Source organism: Vicugna pacos, chromosome 11 (genome assembly GCF_048564905.1).
Source record: "Vicugna pacos chromosome 11, VicPac4, whole genome shotgun sequence".
Classification (NCBI taxonomy): Eukaryota; Metazoa; Chordata; class Mammalia; order Artiodactyla; family Camelidae; genus Vicugna; species Vicugna pacos.
Window position 1 is genome coordinate 27,439,894 of NC_132997.1, and position 23,516 is coordinate 27,463,409.

Consider the following 23,516-nt stretch of genomic DNA (forward strand, 5'->3'; position numbering starts at 1 on the left):
GGGATAAAGAAGGGCAATGCATAATGATAAAGGGGTCAATTCTCCAAGATGATATAAGAATCCTTAATGTGTATGCACCTATCGGGAGCATTAAAACACATGAGACAAAAACCGACAGAGCTGCAAGGCCAAACAGATGAAGCCACTGTTATTGCTAAAGACTTCATCACCTCTCTCTCAGGAATGGACAGATCCAGCAGGCAGGAAATCAGTTAAGACGCAGTTGAACTCAACACTACCATCCACCAACTGGATGGAAATGACATCTATGGACTACTTCAGCCAACAGCAGCCGAATACACATTCTTCTCAAGTTCACATTGGAACATTTACCAAGATAGACAACATTCTGGGCCATAAAACACCCCTTAACACATTTAAAAGAATAGAAATCACACAGCATCTGCTTTCAGACCACAGTGGAACTAAAAATCAGTTAACAAAGATAGCTGGAGAATCCCCAAATAATTGGATATTAAGCAACATACTTCTAAATAACAGCGGGTCAAAGAATAATCTCAGAGAAATTAAAAAACGTTTGAACTAAAGCGAAAATACAACTTATCAAAACTTGTGTAATGCAGTGAGATCAGCGCTTGGTGGGAAACTGACAGCACTGAGTGCAATATGGGAAAAGAGGGAAGACCTGAAATCAGTCATCTAAGCTTCTGTTTCAGAAAACTAGAAGAAAGCAGAGCAGAATAAATCCTAAGTAAACAGAAGAAAATAAATAATAAAAATTACAACAGACATCTAAGACATAGAAAAAAAACCCCTCAAAACTAGTTCTTTGAAAAGATCAACAAAATAAATGAGCCACAAGCCAGGTTAATTAAAAAAAGAAAGAGAAAGAGAGAAGACACAGATCAGAATATCAGAAATGAGAGAAAGGACATCAGTACAGATCCCATGGACATTAAAAGAATAATAAACAATACCATGGACACCTCTCAGCCTGAAAATTTGATAACCTAGATGAATAGACCAATTTTTTTTCTATATCTTTTTTAAAAAAAAATTTGGGTGGGGGGGTCATTAGATCTATTTACTTATTTATTATTAGGTTTTTTTTTTTAATGTAGGTACTGGGGGTTGAAGCCAGGACATTATGCATGCTAAGCACACACTCTACCATTTGAGCTACACCCTCCCCTGACCAATTTCTTGAAAGACACCAAAAGTCAGTCAAAACCAAACAATTTCAATAGGCCTGTACCTAATTTTAAAAAATTGAATCAATAATTAACCTTCCAAAACAAAAAGCACCAGGCCCAGATGGTTTCATTGATGAATTCCACCAAGCAGTTAAGGAAGAAGTTATACTAATTCTCTATAATCTCTTCCAGAATATAGAAGCAGAAGGAATACTTCCTAACTTTTTCTATGAGGCCAACATTACCCTAATAACAAAACAGACAAAAATACTGTAAGAAAAGAAAACTATAAACTAGTATCTCTTATCTCTAAAACCCTCAACAAAATATTGGCAAACTGAATCCAACAACGTATAAAAATAATTATACACCATGACCACATAGGATTCATTCCACGTATGCACGATTGGTTCAACATATGAAAGTCAATGAATGTAATTCACCACATTAAATAGTTAAAGGGGGAAAAAATCACATGACCATATTAATAGATGTCAAGAAAAGCATTTGACAAATTTCAACACACATTCATGATAAAAACTCTCAGCAAACTGGCAACAATGGGGAAACTTCCCCAACTTGACAAAGAACATCTACAAAAGACATACAGCTAACATCATACTTAATGGTGAGAAACTAGAGGCTGTCCTGCTAAAAACAAGGCAATGATGTCCTCCCAATCCTTTTCAATGTCATACTAGAAGTCCTACACGATGCAGAAGACAAGAAAAGGAAACAAAAGGTATAATATAGATTGAGAAGGAAGAAATAAACTGTCTCTGTTTGCAGAAGACAACTGTCTACATAGAAAATCTGAAAGAATCAACAAAAAATTCCTGGAACTAACAAGTAATTATAGCAAGGCTGCAGGACACAAGGAAAATATATAGAAGTCAATTGCTCTCCTAAACATGAACAATGAACAAGTAGAATGTGAAATTGAAACTACAATACCATTTACATTAGCACCCCTCAAAATGAAATACTTTGGTGTAAGTCTAACAAAATAGGGATAAAATTTCTATGAGCAAAACTATAAAGCTCTGAAGAAAAAATTTTAAAAGAACTAAATAAATGGAGAGATACTCCATGTTCACAGATAGGAAGACACAATATTGTCAAGATGTCAGTTTTTATGAACTTGATCTGTAATTCAACACAACCCAAATCAAAATCTCAGGAAGTTATTTTGTGGGCATCAGCAAACTGACTGTAAAGTTTATACGGAATAGACAACAAAACAAAACAAAACAACAACAACAACAAAAACCCAGAAAAGGCACAGGATACAGGAGAAGAACAAAGTTGGAGGAGTAACATTACTCAACTTCAAGACCTAATATAAAGCTAAAGCAGTCAAGACAATGAGGTATTGGGGGAAAAACAGGTGAATCCATGGAACAGAAGAGAAGGTCCAGAAAGAAACCCAAATAAATATAGCCAACTGATTTTTACAAAGGAGTAAGGCAATCTAATGGAACAGAGACAGCCTTTCAACAAACAGGACTGGAACAACTGGATAGCCACATGCAAGAAAAAGAAAAAATCTAGACACAGATTCAACATTCTTCTTAAAAATTAACTCAAATGGATCACACACCTAAATATAAAACACAAAATCATAAAACTCCTAGAGGATAACATAGGAAAAAACTCTAGGTGACCTTGGGTATGGTGATGACTTTTGAGATACATCAAAGGCACAATGATCAATGAAAGAACTGATAAAGCTTAACCTTATTAAAATTAAAATTTTCTGCTCTGGGGAAGACACTGTCAAGAGAAGAAGAAGACAAGCCACAGACTGAGAGAAAGTATTTGCAAATGATATAATCTGACAAAGGACTGTTGTCCAAAATGCACAAAGAACTCTTAAAACTCAGCATTTGGAAACTGAGCAACCTGATTAAAACATGGGCAGAAGACCTGAGCAACCCAGACACAAAGAAGTCTGACAGACGGCAGCTAAACACATAAAAAGTGCTCAGTATCATGTGAGCACTTATTAGGGAACTGCAAATTAGAGCAACAAGAGCTACCACTTCTAACCTATTAGAGGGGCCAGAATGAAAAACAACGCAACACCCATGCTGGTGAGGCCGTGGAGGAGAAGGAATTCTCATCCACTGCTGGGGGGCATGCAAAATGAAAGACCGCTCGGCAGTTTCTTGTAAAAATAAATGTATTCCTGCCACGTGATCCAGCAGGGACACTGCGTGGTATTTAACCAGATGAACTAAAGATTGGCACACAGATGTTTACAGCAGCTGTATTCATAACTGCCAAAATTTGGAAGCCACCAAGATGTCCTTCAGGAGGTGAATGGGTAAATAAACTGTGATACATCCACGCAGTGGAATGTTATGTGGCACTAAAAACAAAAGTGCTAGCAATCCGTGAAAAGACGTGGATTAACACCCGAGGCACGTTACGAAGTGAAAGAAGCCAGTCTGAAAAGGCTGCGTACTATATGATTCCAACTATGTGACACTCTGGAAAAGGCAAAACCACGGAGACAGTCAAAGGATCAGTGGTTGCCAGGGATTGGGGGGAGGGAGGGCTGGACAGGAGAAGCACAGAGGATTCTGAAAGCAGTGAAATTATTCTGTGTGATACTGTAGTGTTGGGTTGATGTCACCGAATGTACGCCGTGCGTGAATCCCAGTGTAAACTACGGCTCGTGTGATGACGATGTATCAGTGTTGGTTCACTGACTGTAACAAATGCAGCACTCTGGTGGGATGCTGACGGCCAGGGAGGCTGCGCCTGTGTGGGGGCAGCGGTGCATGGAAAGCCGTGTGCTTTCTGCTCAGTTTTGCTGAGAACCTAAAACTCCTCTAAAAAAAATCAAGTCTGTTTAAAAAAAAAAAAATCTATGAACCAATACCTACCATCCTGTATTTTTTATTTCATTCGATTTTTTTCTTTCAAGAAATTCTGGTCACCTCCCAGTAAACTCATTCTACTGCCCGCTAAGGACAACAAAACATCACCCTAGGAAACCCATTCTCCACCCCACAAGCATGTGCTCAAAATGCCACATTCAGCATACTTGCGATCAGAAGGCCAGACAGTGTCCCCACCACCACCAGCAGCCCGAGGCTGGCCGGGGCCCTGCCCGCTGCTGCAGTACCTGGGGGGAGGGTCTCCACGCCTTGAGCTTTGTCGTCTGCATTGCTGTGATGAAGGTCTTTCTTTTTAATCGGGTCAATTTCATTCCAGTCCTCCTGGGGGAGCAAAGACACCAAATGAGTTGACAGGACCTTGAAGCACGCCTCCATCATCAGTTCAATAAACACCAAGTCTGCTGCCAGTGGGCCCTGGGGACGCAGTGATGGCGAGACTGCTCCCACCTGCTGGACCTCACCCCAGACCGCTCAGCGTGGGAGACACAAGGAGAGAAGTGTGGCTATGACCTTTCCATGGAAGGATTCGCATTTCTCTCATTTTCTATTCATATTGCATATCTATGGAAAGAAATACTGTGGAAATTCCCAGGGCATTGAAGGTCCGTGAAGGTGGGGAGGGGAGATAGGGAAGGCGAATTAAATAAAAGAATTCAATAGTGGTTAAATTAAAATCAGGGTAGGGCTCCAGACATCCCAGGACCAGGTTCGCCCTTGGGGCCCCAGGGAGCTCTTCCCAGAGATTGTTAAATGATTTAACTCCACTGAATGACAGCAGAGGAAGGGAGGGGACAGGATGGCCAAGTTTCCCCCTGGCTCACCCTAACAGGACTGCCAAAGGAACAGAGCTGCAAATTAAGGGCTTAATGTGAAACCAGAATAAGATAGAAGCTCTGGAAGAATTTATTCAACTCATCTGTGCAAACAACTTACTCTAATCTAGCAACATTAATCAAACTAAATAACAACTCCATGACCACAGAGCTAAATATACTTTTCAGCCACTTGGGATCTGATTTCTGCAAATACAAAAAGAAAGATTTCTGTATCTGACCCACATCAGGAATACCCCATGGCTAGTAATTTCCCCACATGGACTTGTGTGAGCCAAGCACTGGCCGCTGGCCGCTTCTCCGGGGGAGATGCCATCAGGATCTTGGCAGCATCAAGCCCTCTGGGGTAGAGGGGCGGGGAACCCACCAGTTCTGTTCGGGTTTGTTCCACCAGCCTCCCTCCAGACCAGCGTGGGCTGCGTGTTGTGCAGAAGTGGGCGGCTGGGGACGTTCTGGGCTCAACAATGTAAAGTGAGATCCTCAGGAAGAGTAATCCTTGGCGGCTGGGCCAAGTCATACATTTTTTTCCCCAAAAGCAACTTGCTCTGCCAAAAATCTGCATTTTTACTCCCAAGGTAGAGCAATGAAAGAGAAACTGTGCCTTAACTTCCTCTCCTGGAGGCCAGCTTTTCCTCCAGTGGCTTCTGCTGGTTTATCCCAGCCAGGCTGAGACAGGAGGGAAGGGGGCAGGCACAGCCGTTCAAGGACTGACAGCAATTAACACCAAAGTGGTGGACGATTCAACCCCCAGTTGGCCTTGAGGATTAAGTTGGTAGGTTTGACTTCTAGACCTTGAGCTTCGTTATGCGCCCACTGTAATGTATCAGCATGATAAATGACACGTCCACAGGCGCCATGACAGTCCCAAGGCTAGCCACAAAAGGTCAGAGAGTGGGCAGGGGCCCAATTCCTGGGATCCCAGCCCCTTCCCCAGGGTAGTTGGAATGGTCCCACCTGTAGGCGTGTGAAGCTACCGAGCCCGTAAAAACTCGCACCACCACACCTGGCGGCCTCTCGCTCCCTTCTTCTTGGAGCCGGCCCGCACTCTGTCCATGGAGTGTCTACTCTGAGCACCCAACCCCCACGCCTCATGGCCTTTCTCTTGCTTTTCGATGTATCTCTCTAAATAAATCTACCTTTACTAAATTGTGACTCACTCTTGAATTCTTTCCTGCGCGAAGCCAAGGACCCACACTTGGCGGGGCACGTCCCAGGGACTCCACCGAGACCTGGGACACGGCTCTCCTTTAACCCCACATCCGTTTTTCCTGCACCAAGGCCATCAGGGACATCATGGGGGCGGGGAGGGGCGTGCACCCCGAGGATTACTCCGTGCAGACCCGGGGTGCTGGCGAGGAATGCCCCGCCCTGCGAGGTCCCACCCCACCCACCCGTTCACCAGCCCTTCTCAGGCCTCCAGTTGCCCCAAGTGCTGTGACTTTCGAACATCCTATCCCACAGCGTAACAAATGTATTGAAATGCATCTTTATCTCGATTTAAATACTTTTTGCTGCAAAACAATTTCAAAGTCAATTTATAATTTAGCCTTTGAGATTATTTGGCTATAGACAAACTTTCACTTTACTCTTGGCAGAGATCTCAAGGCAGTCTTGGCAACCAGGAGGCAGCGAGAGAATATGACCTACTCTCTGCTTTCTCAGTATAAGGAAACATGTGAACACTAAATCCAGCAAGTAACGAGGCTACCAGAGTCATGCTGTGTAGACTTTCAACCAGGCTTATTAATTTTTATTTTGTAGCTTGCTTGTAACGTCTTGTGGCCAATGGCTCGCTCTCTCCTGCAGACATCTGGTCTACTACCCGCCATGGCTCATGCACCACACCATTTGACTTTGTAATAAGATACAATCAAAAGTGAACATTGCTGGCGGGCCAAGGATTCTAGTCTTATTTTCTACTTGTAAGAATCAAGGCATTTGCTGTAGTGTTCACCAAACTGACATGTACAAGCCAACCAGAAATGTTTTCTTAGGAAATAAATGTTTCCGTCTTCACACAAACAAGATGGACTGTAACACTCCATCTGTAACACCCCTTTACCTGCCTTCCCCCTCCCGATGAACCGTGCCCACCAAGAAACTAAGGCCAGAGAGGAGGACCCGCCATACGACCAGGGCATCGCGAAGTCCCAGCAGGAGAGAGGGTGCTAAGTCTACTTAGGAACGCCTCCTTGGCACCAGGCGTTGCATATGGGTACCTTCTCATCCCAGCAACAACCGTGCCATTTTATAATTCCTATCTGACAGTGGGAACACAGAAGATCAGAGAGGATGAGCAAATTGTCCAGGCCGCACAGCGGGCAAGCAGTTCAAGGTGGCCCTTTATAAATCAGAATGGGAATGGCACCCCAGGGCCCAGTCTGAACCAAGTTACAAGAGCCTGATTCTCACAATGTCATAAAAATCCAAGAATATGTTTCTAGGTGGTCATTCACAAAGGTCATTCTGGACTCTCCACCAAAAACTGCAAATTTCCATGCTCATTACCTGCTCCTAGTGTGGAATGAGGAGCGGGGGGAGCACCTCCCGTGGGCTCACGCTCACGGGGCACTAACTGGGTGCCGAGCCCCATCCTGGGCGCCGTGCTCCCATTCATCTTCCTTACGACGCTATTACTACCCCATCCTACAGATGAGGAAGCTGGGGCACCAAACCTCTAAGTAACACAAAGTACGTGATGGGGCTAGAGTTGAACTCCAGGGGATTTAGCACTGGTCTCAGTCATTCCACTGCCCTGCCTTCAGATAAGACAGCATCCCTTCCAGCACCAAGACAGCCCAAGGGAAACACAAACGGCGTGTTAACCCTTCCGCTCAGAACACGTCACCATCAGTTCTCCTAGTCCAGGATGGCTGACAGATTCACGGCTGAGACGGTGCCCGTGCACAACCCACCTGCCGTCTACGGCTCACCTGGCCGCATACCTGTCACCCCCACTCTTTTCTTGTCACCCTGACCCGCCACCTTCGCTGGATGTCAGGGGAGCACTGAGCGGGCGGTGGGAACTGGGCAGGCTCACCTTGGCGGGACGGACATACCTGGCAGGATGGTGCCCAGAGCCCGTGCCCAGGAAGTGACCCCTCCGCAGAGGCTGGAGGGGGCCCAGAACGAGCCTGACAGGAAAAATGAGGACACAGTGAAAGGTGGGAAACAGGAAGCCATGGAAGTCACAAGATGCTCTGAGACTTGAGACATGTTCTAGAAACGTGACTCTGGCTGTGGTGTATGGAGAGACTGGAAGGACAAGAGAGGACCGGAGGGATGCAGCGGGTGGTCGGGGGTGGAGTGGGGGGCCCAGCCGGCTCCGGGCAGTCCTGGGATGTGAGGAGGAGGCGGCACCGCTGGGAGGCGGGAGGGAGGAGGATGGACCAATCAGAGATGGCTTCGGACCTGGATGGTTCATGGACGGGGTGACACTCACCCATCAGAAACATGGGAGAGTCCTGGGGGGGGGGCGGTGCCAGGAGGTAAAGGTGAGTCTTTGGGAAATGCTGGGGTTATACGGGATACCAAGAGGCATCTGGAAAACAGATGGAGCACACACACCTGGAGCTCTGGAGAGGCATGGGGCACTCACAGCTACAGCTGAGCGTGACAGTGACCACGGCCAGGGGTCGGGGTGAGCTGAGTGAGAAAGGGTCCGGGGCGCGGGAGACGCCAACATTCCAGGGACAAGTAGGACACGCAGCACGGTGGGAAGAGCCCTGGCCTGGGACTGAGGGCCTCCGGTCCCGCAGCTTTGCCAGGGATCCTGGGGGTCTCAGTAAGTGGCCTGCCTTCTCTAACGATGAGACGCTGGGTTGGTTAAGTGCCCGGAGGTCCCCTGGGGTCCCTGCGCGGCAGGTCCACACATGAGCACTTACCACACTGTCTGCCTTTCCCACGCACGGTGGGTACCAGCAGCGCTGCAGGTACCAGCCATGAGGATGGAGGGCTTTGCCACGTTTCTCTGTATCCCTATAGCACCAAGCATGGCGGTGATCTTTCCAATAACTGCTCGACAATTAATGCAGTTGAAAAAAAAATCCTCACCCTGTTCATTCAGATTGCTATTACCAGCTTCACCCACTTTGCAGTGGAAGCTTTTCATGACAACAGTCCCCCTCCCAGACATTTACATGCATTATGAGACTAATTTACACCAGTGGAGGCGCCGTTTAAAAATGGAAATGCACTGGATACAAAAGCATAGAGACGCTCCCTTGCCCAGTATCCTCTGGTATCCAGGACGTGCTACAACTGATATGTTTAAAATAAACATGTTAAGAAAATTGACGCAGTGACAGACAGGGCTTCTTTTTCAGGGACACAGATACACTGCTGATATCAGAGGAGTCATGATGTGGCTTGATGCTGGGCCAAAAGCTGCAGAGGATTCAACGCCTGGCATGAGTAAGTCTGCTTTATTTCCCGGGAGCCGTCCCCATCTCCACTTTGCCCTTCTTGCCCCCAGAGGGATGCTGACGCTGAACATGTAATGACGAGCCCACACACAGACGGGCTTCAGACGAACGCAGACCAGGTGGGCTCGCTGGTTCTAACTGAAGACTGGATTCTGTCAGGGAACTTCACCGGAGGTCTAGGATTCTCTGCCGACCAGCCTGACAGGACACTGCTGCCCCGCTCGACTACACCCCCTGGGCCACAGCATCCAACGCACCCACATGCAACCTCCAGGAAGACCCAGAGAGCCTCCGCCACCACACTGAGACTCTCCTCGCGCGTGAGCTGCCATCTGGCCCATCCAGACGCTGCGGACTTCCTGCCCTCCTGCTCACTAACTTGCCTAACCTGGTGGTGGTGATTACTGGGTATTTCAGTTTGGTTGGTTTTCAGTCCAAAAGCTCAAGAAATGCGTTATTCTTACAAACGCATACCGCAGAAGCAGTCTATTGCCTGAAACACAAATGGAATTAAATCAGGCCCTGAGTGAAATCAAATGAAAATTAACGACGGCGCGGTGTCTATTTATCTACTGTAACTAAAGGGTACGGCAGCCCCAGTCCATCCTATTTCTAAGTCGTAAAAGAGCAATGACTCCCCCCTCCCACGCCCCGATATACCATATTTTATTTATCCATCAGTTGATGAACATTTGGGCTGTTACCACATTTTGGCTATTATGAATAACATTGCTATGAACATTTATAGACAAGCTTCTGAACGAACCCAAGCTTTTTGTTTTCTTCAGTGTAAACCTACCAGTGGACCAGCTGGGTCTTACAGCAACTCTGTGTTTAACTCTTTGAGGACCCGTCAGACTGTGGTCAGAGAGTCTGCACCGTCTCACAGGGCTACTAGCAACGTATGAGGTTTCCAATTTCTCCACATCCTTGCCAAAACTGTGATTGTCTGGTTTTTTTTTTTTATTAAAAAGACCAATGGCTTTTCACAAAATGACCGTACTTTCAGAAACAGTAAATCCCAAGGAGGCTGGTTTACTGAATAGTTATGAAAGTGAATTCAGTGCAGACACAGGTTTCGTTATTAAAAGACTATTTCCCTATTATATTCCAAGCATGATCAGTCTCTGTTTCAAAATAAGAGGAAATAAGTAAAACGTGGGCTTGGTTTCTGCCAGAGACAACGTGCCCGTGGCTGAGGAGGGAGGGGCCGTGAGGGATGCTCTGGTCCGAGGTACGGAGGTGGGAAGGGCGGAGCGGGGGGAGCAGAGGGTCCAGCTGGTGGGCGGAGCAGCCTAGCAGGCACAACAGCCTGCCACCAACTTGCTAAGGGCACAAGTCCGACCCTTCATGTCCCAGATGAGTGATCCAAAGGGCCGGGTGACACTGTGTTATCAACTGCCCCCAAACAAACTCCCTTAGAACTCAGCAAATTAAAACAATCCTCATTCATTATCCCACACAGCTCTGGAGGATCAAGAATTGGGATGGTACTGGCCCGGGGTCCCTCACGAGGCTGCAGCCAACCTGCTGGCCAGGGCTGCCCCCCGACCTGAAGGTCTGACTGGGGCCAAGGGGCTGCCTCGAGGATGGCGCCCTGGCAGGGCTGTTGGCTGGAGCCCCAGGGCTGCCTGAGCGTCCCCCAGCATGGCAGCCGGCCTCCCCCAGAGCCAGTGACCGAGGAGGGGAGAAGAGACAGATGAGGCGAGAGGAGGACACCAGGCCTGGTCTTGGAAACCACAAACTGCCACACCTCCACATCCATTCACTGCAAGTCAGTCAGCAACAGGAGGGGACCCAGAATCCATGTCCCAAGAGGAGGATGGTCACGGGGCAGGGGAACCTTCTCTACAACCACTACATCTACCAGTGTCACAGGCTTGACCGCGGCAGAGGAGAGGCCGGAACATTCCACAGGTAGACAGAACCCTGCTGCTCCGTCATTCACGTGCGGGGGCGGCGAGGGGAAGCGAGTCCAAGGGCTGAGTCACAGAAAAGGCAAGTCTGTGCAGTGAAAAACAGTCATTTCATCTCACACTGACCTCTTATCCACATTCCAATATAAAGTCTATCACCGCAGAGTAACACGTCTGAGTTATGAAACACCACCAAGTAAACGTGCCGCACACATACAACTAGATCAGAAAGAATAAACGTCTCGGTTACAAACTCCAGTGCCTTCCCTTCTCATCGGTCAGAGAGGCAAAATAAGAACCACCCCGGAGATTTTTGCAGAAAAAAGGGGAAAAAAACCACAAAAAAAACAAAAAAAGAATACATGCCTACTGCTAAACCGTCAAAGGCCGCCTTCACAAATTTAAATGCCTAATGTTACATTTGTTAACAACAGCAAAAATACCACTGCGGAGGAAAACAGAAAATAAACAGGTTGTTTCGCTCTTCCCGTACTGAAATACATCTTGTCGCCGTGAGATGCTTTCAGCCGACTAGACCATATGCGCAGGGGCGGGTCAGGTTACCAAAAATACCATCTCACTGACTACTCGATTCCTTTCCCATCAACCGTCTCCTCTTCGCTGCTCTTTAATGGCTGTTCTGTGATTACCCCCACCACATCCGCTCCATACAGCAAATCTTCCAGTTTGGGGGAGGAGGGCAAAGGCCAAGGTTGTCAGATTTGTTACAGAGATGTGGTCCTTTCTAGTTCCACAGCCCATTTCTTGGGTGCACCTGCCAAGCGAAGACCCTGAAAACTAATAAACGGTGTGCTTGAAAGCAAATTTTCAAGAGTGGACTGAGTTTCCAGCTAAAACCCAAGGCCTCCCAATCTCATTTCCCTTCTCACCGTAAAGTGACCAGGGCAGAGCCACGCAGACTGCTCGCTGTTTCTTATCCCCACCAGGTGGGGCAGGGGAATTATCTGTCTTACCAGAGGATAAAAAAAGGCTAATAGAAGGTGTCACTATCTAAACTTCTCCTTTTTTTTTTTTGTCTTCCTATTTTATTTTATTTTTCATGTATTTTTATTGAAGTATATTCAGTTTACAACGTTGCGTCAATTTCCGGTGTGTAGCACAATGCTTCCGTCATATGGGAACATACATATATTCGTTTTCATATTCTTCTTCACCAGAAGTTACAAGATATTGAATATAGTTCCCTGTGCTCTACAGTAGTCAGTATCTGCAAATCTCCAACTCCCAATTTATCCCTTCCCACCCGCTTCCCCCGCTGGTAACCATGAGTTTACTTTCTATGTCTGTGAGTCTGCTTCTGTTTTGTAAACAAGTTTGTTTGTCTTTTTTAGATTCCACATGTAAGTGATATCATATGGTATCTGTCTTTCTCTTGCTGGCTTCCTTCACTTAGAATGACATTCTCCAGGTCCATCCATGTTGCTGCAAATGGCATTATTTTATTATTTGTTTATGGCTGAGTAGTGTTCCATTGTATAAATATACCCCAACTTCTTTATCCAGTGATCTGTCAATAGACATTTAGATTGTTTCCATGTCTTGGCTATTGTAAATAGTGCTGCTGTGAACATTGGGGTGCCCGTATCTTTTTGGATATATGCCCAGGAGTGGGACTGTGTGATCGTATGGTAAGTCTTAAGCTTCTACTTTCTAAACAGGGCATGTAACCCACTAGCCTGCTGACAAAGGCAGTTGTCGCTCACTGGGAGAGGGTCCTGAGAATAGAAGGCTGGGTGCTGAGAGGGGGGCCCGTGAGCCAGGTGAGGCATCAGGTCACCCAACCTCGGCCAAACTTCTCCAAAAACCAGAGCCTGGAGTCTGCAGACACTGACATCTGTGCTTTTATAAAAGACGACGGGTTTCTGCTTCTAAATAAAAGTCCCCACTGAAACAGCGACTCAGCTTAGGAGGAAGAATGCTGTCTTCCCTCCTCGGCGTCACTGGAACAGGAAGGGGGTACAATGTCCCTTAGAGGCCAGACCCTGGCTGGGCTCAGTCCCTCAAGGGCTTCTGAACTCGCACCCTGTGCGGGGCAGGGGCGAGCACATCCCCCACCCCGCCCGCTTCCACCACTGAGGGAAGAGCTGGTGGAACAAGGTGGAGGAGTGAGCTCCCAGGAGCCAGCCTCTACTTGGGTCACAGCCAGAGATGAAGGCTGAAGAATCCGGACCTGGGCCGTGCAGCAAGTGAGGGGGCAAGGCGCAAAGGCCAGCCTCCTGCCTCCCTCCGGGGGCCTGGGCCGCCCCATCCCGCTTCATCACAACGTCTGGGCACAGGGCCAGACCTTGGGTGGTTCCTAGAAGCTCCCCAGGCAGCTTTAAGGTACAGAGTTCAGAATCAGTGGCCTCACTGATGGACTTAAAAGTTTTACAGTCCTTCCTCCTGCTTGGTCTGTGAAACTCAACGTTGCTAAGATGCGAAGAGGGCACGTGTCCACTGTGGGTTCATACGGAATCACTTGCTCACAAATAAAACGTCTGTTATGATAAAGGTCATCGCTTTGCTTGTTTCACTGTCTGCCCTCGGAGAAAAGCGGGCTGTGAGAAACACCACGGAGCTGCTGGATGCTTGGGAGCTGTAACAATCATTTGAACAGAAGTCAAGAGCTGCAATAACACAGTTACTGATCCTCCGCTATTTGACTTTTCTAACAAGCAGGGGGGCTGGTGCCCCACCTGCAGCTTGCTGCCTACTCCGTCAGCCAGCTGCCTTCATTTAGTGACAATCCTCCGGTCTGAATCCTGGGGGCCGCACAGATGAGATGGCCACGGTGACACAGCCTGCTTGATCTAGAAAATTGACACGTGGTGTACGAGGAGGCAAGGTCTGGACACGTGCCACTGGCCTGGCAAGTGGTCCCGGCCCATCTCCATCACCCTAGGCTGCCCAGATGCTGCTCTGGGACTCCGTTTCCCGATATGTAACATGGAAACTTAAAAACACCTCTCTCCCACCCCTGAAATGATGTAACTGGCAAGTCCCTGTTGAACCACAAGGCGTCGCACGAGTTGGATGTTCAGTCCCATCACTGAGGGCATGTAACATGACTTCTCCCATTCGAAAGATCCAGCCTTTACCCCTTTTAATTATGCCACCCCGGCTACTAAACTTCCTTCTTTCCACCCCATAATTAGCTCACCCTCTGACTCGTTCAAATCTGCGCGTATGTCATCTCTGTGGTCTTCCTCCCCAAACCCGTAACTCCAGTCTCATCATGAGAAAACCATCAGACAAACCCCAAATGAGGGATATTCTACAAAATCCCTGACCAGGCCCCCTTAAAACAGTCAAGGTCATCAAAATCAAGGGAGGCTGAGAAACTGTCACAGGCAAGGAGTCCCAACACAGAGGATGGCTAAATGAAATGTGGTACCTGGATAGGGTGCTGGCACAGAAAAAGAACACTAGGGAAAAACTCAGGAAACCTGAATCAGCCAGGAGCCCTAGTCAATCAGAACATTATCAATATTAGTTCTTTAACAATATGGGAAACTGGGGAGGGGCTGTATGGAAACTCTGTGCTAGGTGCTCATTTTTTTCTGTAAACCGAAAACTGTTCTCCAAATAAAATATGTGCCTAGATCTTATTTACACAAATAATTACATCAAACACTGCTGAGCCAACACCTATCAACCGCGTATGTCCACGCTGTCTGTCCATTTTCAAGGGCAATTTTAAGCCCTCTCCACTTCCTCGCCCTTCAGGGAACTAAGGGGTCAATCAGCATTTGCCGGTCTTAAACCAGTCCTGCAAGGAGACACACACCCAGGAGCAATCTCTCTCGTGCCACAATCTGCTTTTTGAGAGCAATCAATCCATCCTAAACTTGTGGGCCCACAGGAGGCGACCAAGGCAGCAGGTGGCCCGGAGCTGGGGGAGCACAAGGCAGGCTGTTCATGTGCCACTTTCCCTTAATTCCTTGTTCTGTAACAAGCATTTATGAAGCAAGACGGCTCTTGGACCGGGTCCTAAAGATTCCCGAAGGCCAGAGCAGCAGGCCCCTGGATGCACAGGTCTGCGGTGATGGGATGAGAGCCCAGAGGTTAACTGAGCACCTGCCATTTTAAGGAGCCATTTTTGGCCTCATTCTTCATCACGAGCCCTGATCCCACCTCTTTCTTCCTGTAAAGAGAGAAAGGGCTGCTCCTGTGAGGGGGTCTTGGGCAAAGCCCCCTCTTAACTGCTGCTCCTCTTCTTGTTCTGGGATTCTCAACACTAGCTGAAGCGGCTTCTCTTACTTTACAGGCACGATGAACTTGACCAGAAAATGTCTCTTTACCAAAAACCCCCCAACCCTCCCAAAAAGTCTTAGAAAAGTTTCCCCCGTGACTTATGCATAAGTCAATTTTTTAATTATTAAAAAATAATAATTCCCAATAGATGAGGGGAGAAGTGGCAGGAGAGAGGTTCAGCGGGCAGTCACCCGGCAGGGCACTGAGCCACGCTGCAGGGAGAGGCAGGGGGCATCCTCGCCGGCCTCGTACCGCCACGATCTCCCCACTGCCTCCAGACGCCACACCCACGCCGCCCCGCCTCGCCCCCTCAGCCACCTCCAGGCTCCCTCCAGGCTCGGCAGCACCCTGGCTTCAAGGTCAATGTCCCAGCAAAGCTGCTTCCCCACCTGTCCTGGGCTCCCAGGCGCAGGTCTCATAGAACTGGGCTGCAATGCCAGGCTGTCACCACTAGGTGCCGCCACCTTGCACTGCATTCACTGATTAAATCCCTCCCACCAGGGGCCCCAAGGTCCGTAACACTGATTGTCCCTTCCTCGCTCTGCTGTGACCACGCAAGTCACAACTGGCTGCAGGAAAAGATGGGTAGGACTCCTCCATGGACACCAGATCCTGAGTCTGTGAAGAGCATCTCCAGGAGAAAAGTAGGTCCTAGAATGATGGACTAAGGGCTCCCAGAGAGCCCAGGGCCAGCAACAAAATGAACAATTTGTAATTAAGCTTCCCCCTTCTCTAATCACAAATCATCACAGAGTCAGAAATTCCTGAGCGCTCAGCCCAGGAGCCCCCACCAAGTGGGAGTGGGGGTGCCTGTCATTCACTGAACACCCGCCAGGCCAGGAACAGGCGCTGGTGTTACCTTGTTACTCCTCACAGCTGCCCACCCAGGCAGATGCGGTACCTCTTTCCCACCCTTGCAGTGAACCCCACCTGCTCTTCAAAGGGAACAGTCTCAGTTTGCGTACAACATAGATGTCAACTCACTTCTCTTCTGATGCAATCGGAATCAGAGAGACCTGCCTGCGGGGAAAAGGGAAGATGTGGGGAAGTCAGGGAGGGGAGGAAACTTTCCCAGAACAGCCCTGGAGAGAAGCAGGCAGAGCACCCAGCACGTGTCCACGGTCAAGGCCAGGCCGAGGCTGAGCAGGTGTTTGAAAAATATCTGATAATTCATGTCAAGGTCTGCAGGTAACACAAAGGTGACCATGCGGATTCTTTTTTTTTTTTAAGAAAATTATTGAATGTGTCTGGAGGACCAGAAACACTGTGTATGAGGCACATCTCAGAAAATGAACATCAGCAATAACCAAGGAAAATAAACTCCCAAGCACCTCAGTGGGAGGGCAGAGAAATTTTCTGAGGTTTCTAGCAAATGAGCAGCAGTACACAGGAACCTTACAGCATTTTTCTTAACTGAAAATTTACATGTTCTCATTAACATTCTCTTCATTTGGGGATTGGGAGGGGATAGCTCAGTGGTAGAGTGCGTGCTTAGCATGCACGAGATCCTGGGTTCAACCCCCAGTCCCTCCATTAGATAGATAAGCAATGAATAAACCTAATTACCTTTCCCCATAGCCCCCCCAAAACCCAACATTCTCTTGATTTAGAGGTCAACGGCTATTTGCTATGTGGATATTATCCCAAAACCCCAGAAGAGTTGTCCTCAGTCTGTTTCTCTCAGAAGGTCTTTATTTCATTAATTACAGATTCCTCGTTCACAACGGATTCGTGCCAAGAGAATACTCAGGCGTCGTGAGCCCTTCTGACAGATCAGTGAACACCTGCGGGTTGATGTGGTACCACCAGAGCCTGGATTCCACCTGAGCCTGTTCCAAAATTTTTTTCCCCCCACGGCTCCAAGCTCTCTTCCTGGAAGGTTATTTAGATCAGATTCCAGAAGCCGGGTGGAGCGTTCCCTTCCAACCCCTGAAGACAGCGACGTGTAGCAGGACTCAGCACAGAGAGACCTGCCCCCAGGAGCAGGGACAGCCCAGCCCCGCCAGGCACCTGCCGCCAGCAGGCTCTGGGCGTGCTGTTGGCACGGGAGCCCCCCTCCCTCTGTGTTCTGTCCGGGGACAAGACGGACGGTCCCGGTCAGGGACAAGCGGCTCGATTTTTTACCTCTGACACACTTATCTGAACGTCCATTCTCTGCTTGGGACATTTTCTACACAATTCCAGTATGTGCTATTACAACATGGGCTACAGATGTTTCGCCATCTTATTTAAAACCAAAAGGATAGACTGTAAATTGGTTGAACTTGACTGGAAAGCAACCTGGCACCACGTACCAAGAACGGGAAAGACACGTACCCTTTAAAAGGGCAGAAAAATTTCATTTCCGTGAATTTATCCTCATGAACTAACCCAAACTAAGGAACAAATTCCACACATCGGTGTTGCAGCATTGTTCATAAGAGAAAAAGACGAAGAAACTTAAATATTCACCAACAAGAGGTTAGTTAAATTACATTACAGCTCTTCGAAAGAATATTATGCAGCCATTAAAATTATAATGACCAAGCTTACACAACCATATGCAAAATGCATATAATACTTCAAATGGAAAAGCAGGAGACAAAATTTTATGTACACAATAAAACAAGCTATTAAAAAAAGTATCCATATGGATTAGTCTGGAATGAAATGCACTAAACGAAAAATGGCTGTGTTGAGAGTGGAAAATGATGAGTGTTGTCTCTACTTCTCAAACTTCCTGACACATGTTTAAATTACCTTCACGAATAATAAATTTTAACAGACGTGTTTAGGTTGGAAGTTCAAACCCATGCACCATTGCACATCGTGAGGGCACGAGGCCCACACCTGGCCTGAGGCGAGAACGCTGTCCAAGGTGCCACAGGGGCCGCTTCTAGACGCAGGTGTGAGGCTGCACCTGCTTCTGAGGTGTGAGGTGGAGGCACCATCCCAGAAGCCAGGGAGGCCTCCCCTCCCCCTGGCAGTGGAGAAAGGGCCCGGAGAGGGTGTGCTGTCCTGAGCAGGGCTCGGCGCTCCCGCATTCAGCTCTGACAGGCCTACCTCCTCTGTGTCCATCTCTTTGCCTGCTGAGTGTTTCTTCCAAGAAACTGGTCAGCAAAAGACCAAGTTGATCTCCTGTGCTTGTGGCCATGGTTGGCACTCATCTTCTAAACTGAAGGGCACGCTGGTCCCTTGGGCTGAGTTCACCAGCAACTACGTGCAGAGAAATCACAGCACACTCTCTCCCCAGGCTGCCCATCCCCGACTCGACGCAGAACATGGGGGGACAGGAATGACAATGACAGTGACGCCCCCTCTGTGGAAATGACATCCCCCGGGAGCGCCCAGTGTGCGGGGAACGGCAGAGCGGCTGCGTGTGTGTACCTGTCATTCTTCCCGGCAACCTCGGGGACAGTAGTGATGTCCCATTTCTAAGATGAGAAAACTGAGAGCCAAAGAGACAGAATCAAGGGCAAGCAGCAAAGAGGCAGGGGGGGGCACCAGGGTCACAGCCGGGTCAGATTCACCCAGAGTCACGCTCTGTCCACGATGCCAGGCCAGCTGTGGGCTGGACTGATGGGCCCCTGCCCTCCCGGGTAGTTACAATAACTAAACCCTGCTCACCTGCCTGAAGTATCCAGCCCACTGAGGACAGAGCGCCCTTCCACTTGTCTTCTCTTATTCAACTTCAGACAATTACGATCTTGCACTAACACCTGTTTCCAAAGGTTGCTTTTCCTGCCCACACACTTTGTCTTGTTTATTAGGGAGAAAGCGGGGGTGAAGATGGCCGGCTGCAAGGAACTCAGGCTTTGCAGGCAAATTCAGATTCCTGCCCTGGATCTCAGAGCAACAGGAATCATGATTTCTACCCATGGGGCCGCTGCAAGAATTTGACGCAGTAACACGTGATGGACGACGACGCTGCTAGTCTGGCACATAGTAGGTTCTCAATAGAAAATGAGCCCCTGTGCCACGCGACAGCCTTAGAAGTTATAAGGTACTCTATTCTCCAGCAGAGAAAAATAAAGCACAGAAAATCACCTGAGTTACCTAAGATCCCACAGTTCTGAACGACCAGTCACAAGACTTCTTCCCACTGCAGACCCGGAGAGTCTGCGGAACTCAGGAATCACCACCAAGATACGCCAGCCCCATGGAGCTTGTTCCAAGTGGTGCCTGCAGCTCACCGCTGCTGCACAGGGAAGTCTGAGAGTCTGGATTGCCCGGACGGCGGAGGAGAAGGACGCAGTGCTCACCCTCTCCCACAGATATGACAAAACCTACGTCTACATACGGAACAACCTGCACAAAAGACCTACTGAACCCCAGCAGAACATCTCTTACTATTGAAACTACAAGATAAGCCAGTTTCTACTGTACAGCACAGAGAACTGTATTCAACATCCTGCAGTCACTCATAATAAAAAAAGAATATGAAAACGAGTATATGTATGCATATGAATGACCGAAACTTTATTCTGTTTACCAGAAATTGACACAACATTGTAAACTGACTCTACTTCAATGAGAGCAAAAAGAACTCCCCCAAAAAAGGTCTGAGAATGTAACCACCTTTATTGACGTGGTTATTTTTAAATGTTGAGCTCCGAAGAGCATGCTGACCTGTTAACTCTCTACAAGCCAAAGGTTCATGAACTTTATAAATTATCAATCTCTCCAGTTCTCGGTAGCATTAGGCAGAATGCTAGATTTTGAGAGGATTAAAGAAATAGATGGAATGCTCTGAACACAGCAGGTGTTCAGACATAAGAGCCTCATCCTAGCACCTTGAGGATGTGCTGGACCAGACGAGTTAAGCACCCGCAGGAACGTATCAGGAAGTCGGTCGGCCTTCCACGGCTGTGAAACACAGCAAAGCCGGCCTGAGGCAAACCAAGCGGAGCACCGAGCTCACTCTGACTCATGTGCACACAAGCACACGTGCACAACAGCGCGGGAACCCTGAGCCTTCCCAGCAGAACCAGTGAACTGGGGGCGCCAGGATTTATTTTTAAAGCAATTTTGCTCGTTTGAGCCTTCCCGAACGTTTATACCCCTTATTCTTCCAAGAGGGATTCGGTAGCTTAAAACAAAAGAACTAAGTAGAAACGCAAAAGAAACAGAGCATCAAGGTTGAGGAAATGCGGAAGCAAAAATGCTGCGGTCGACTGGAATTTTAACCCGGCCTCCCGGAGACAGAAGTAAAAGTAACAGGAAGAAGAAACAAGATGTAACAAGAGCCAGTGATGGGCAAGGGACCTGCCAAAGGCAAAAAAGACACGATTAAGCAAGAATCCCAGTTCAGACCAGACTCTGAGGGCCAGGCCTCAACTAGCCACGTTCCCATCATCCAGGTCAAGCCATTAGTACCATAACATCAGGGACTGGATCTCCGGTGGGAAGTCCTGAAACCTGTCATGGGAAGAAAGGACGTGGAGTAAAGGATGACAGTGGATTTAAAACGGCTGCATTTCTTTGCTGCTCCTTCCGCAGGGAGCTGGAGTCGCGGGCCCTGGCCCTCGTGGACTCTGGACACGGCCCTGTGACTTGCTTTGGCCGAGTGGATGTCGGCAACCACGAGGCAAGGAGGGGCCTGCAGGCGCCTGTGCACTGGGCTGCCCTCTCAGAATGCAGCCCGGAGACCACTGTGTGCAAGGAAGCTGGCCTAGGCCACCAGACTTACGAGGCCACCCGGGGAGCAGAGGCGCCCCAGGCAACAGCCAGCAATACTGTTGGGACCTGTGATCGAGGTCATCTTGGACCAAACAGCCGACTCAGCGGTCACCTGACTGCAGGGACACACGTAAGCCTTGGGGAGACCAGCAAAGAACTGTCCAGCCAGCCCTCCGCATTGCGAGAAGTCGTAAATGACTCCTGCTCCAGGCCACTGTGTTCAGGGTGCTCTGCAAGGCAGACCAGAAAACTGAGACAAGGATGCAGAACGAAGTAATACAGGAATCCTTCAATAACCACTGACAGGCATCGGAAAGCCGACCGAATACGGCTGTTGCCCATAAAAACCTTGGGGGTATGACATGGAAAGGAAATTCAGTCAGAAGATTCTGCTTGGAGCAAAATCAGGACTGTCCGCACGGTTTGAGCAACAGCCTGCATTTTAAATATTATTTTGAATATTACACCCCCCACGGGAAATGTAAAAAGGATCTGAAGGGGCCTGTGTCCCAGCAGGGCTAGAGGAGCCTTTGGGGTTTAGAAGCCATCTCTGGTGCAACTCAATTTATTTAAATGATAGACTGTTTTCTGGAATGTTTACGATGGGCTAGGTCCTTTTACACGGGGACAGGCCAGAGACGTGGTGGGCACAAGGTGTGGTGTGTGATCTGGGCCACACCTGTACCCTCCCTGGGGACAGCAGTTAGTGGCCACCACGTAGGACTTCTGTCAGCTCTTGGTATAGTGCCTGACATACCACATGTTCAATAACATGAGTATTGTGATCAGTACCAGCGTAACAGCTTGCAAGCGGATCAGTCCACCGTGGTATGGAAGACGAGTTGGAGAAGTCGTAGGAGGGAGGAAGGGAGGAGGGCTCTCAGGAGATGACCATGGTCATCCTAGAAAAAAAAGAGGTGAAAGTCTGGTGAGTGAGCAGAGACTCAGGACACTGGCCCAGGGGCCAGGAGGAGCCATGTGGGCAGGGCGGCTCCTGGATTGAGAACACACCCTTGCGGGCCTCCCTGCCAAACTCAGCATCATTCTAGGTCAAAAGGCAAACATGGAAGGCAGGCCAGCCAACTCTTCCAGGCCCGGACCAAACTCTGCTGGCAAACAGGGCTCAGCCAGGGGCCTGGGAGAGCTAGCACCACCCAGGATCCGGTTCCCGGAGGCATCTTGGTCCCACGGGTCCCCAGGAAGAAGGGGAGTAGAAGAGAGAGGGGGCCACCATGGCCAGGGGTGGCCAGTCTGCATGAGGTGGGAACACTCTGTTTCTCTGGCACCGACCAGCACTCAGCTGGCCCTGCTCCACCAGAGACAGCCTCCCCACCACACAGTCCTCACCGCGGGGCAGCGGCGCGGCCCGCCCGGTCACAGCCAAGGTGGCCCTGGGCGATCCGGCACCTTGAGGCCGTGGCACACCCCAAGGGTCCCCCGCACACTCTGCGTGTGGTCCTGCGCAGTGTGGAGCCCTAGGGCCCAACACGAGCAAAGCAACTGTCCCCTGCCCACCCCCGGCTGAGAACAGTCTGGCATATCTGGTCCCAAACTAGACTAGTTTTCAGTGTTTTCCTCAGGCCAGGCCAAAATGCAAAGCAGGGACCCAAATAAAGACACGGAGCTGAGGGGGAGGGAAATAGCTCAGTGGTGAAGCACATGCTTAACATGCATGATTCTGACCCTGGGTTCAATCCCCAGTACCGCCATTAAACAACAAAATAAAATAAAGCATATTTTTTTTAAAAAGACACACGTTACCATATATAAAACAAGCAAGGACCCACCGTACAGCACAGGGAACTATATTCAATTTCTTGTACTAACGTATAATGGAAAAGAATCTGACAAGAAAATACACATAAATGTATGTGTATAACTGAATCATCTTGCTGTACCCCTTAAACTAACATTGTAAGTCAACTACAATTTGATCAAAAAAACTTTTTTTTAATAAACGGGTGAAATTCTCTGTTGGACCCTGGCCTCACACTGCAATGTCTCCTTTCTTGAGATTTTCCTAATAAACTGAAGAGAGCACTGAGCATTTTGAGAGAAAAGCAACAGAAGGCTCTGGCGTCATGTGCAAATGTGAGAGGTCATGAGACGTGGGCGAAAGAGCAAGCAGGAAGAGGAGACGGTTCCCGAGGCAAATCCAGCATCGCACCCGCGGCAGCCCAGGGTGCGGGCTGGGCGGCAAAGCGATGTTTACACATCACAGGTCAAAGAGCGTGCTTTCCCCAAAGCTGCTCTAAAAGCAGCGTCAGCAGCCTCGCCAGACACAGGGAACTTGCCCCTTCACCTACTGCAAACATTCGGTGGAGGGAGAAGCAAACTGCTGCCCAGGCTAGGAGATCGGACCGGCACGGGG

The 23,516-nt window shown here is 48.7% G+C and overlaps 1 protein-coding gene across 1 annotated transcript in view; it reads right to left on the reverse strand.

The window, feature by feature from the left end:
* The window catches only part of GALNT2 (polypeptide N-acetylgalactosaminyltransferase 2), a 185,992-nt gene that overhangs the window by 79,012 nt on the left and 83,464 nt on the right, over nt 1-23,516 (reverse strand). Inside the window, exon 2 of the mRNA XM_072970972.1 lies at nt 4,288-4,381. Coding sequence (XP_072827073.1) covers nt 4,288-4,381 — 94 coding nt within the window. The remainder of the gene's footprint in view (nt 1-4,287; nt 4,382-23,516) is intronic.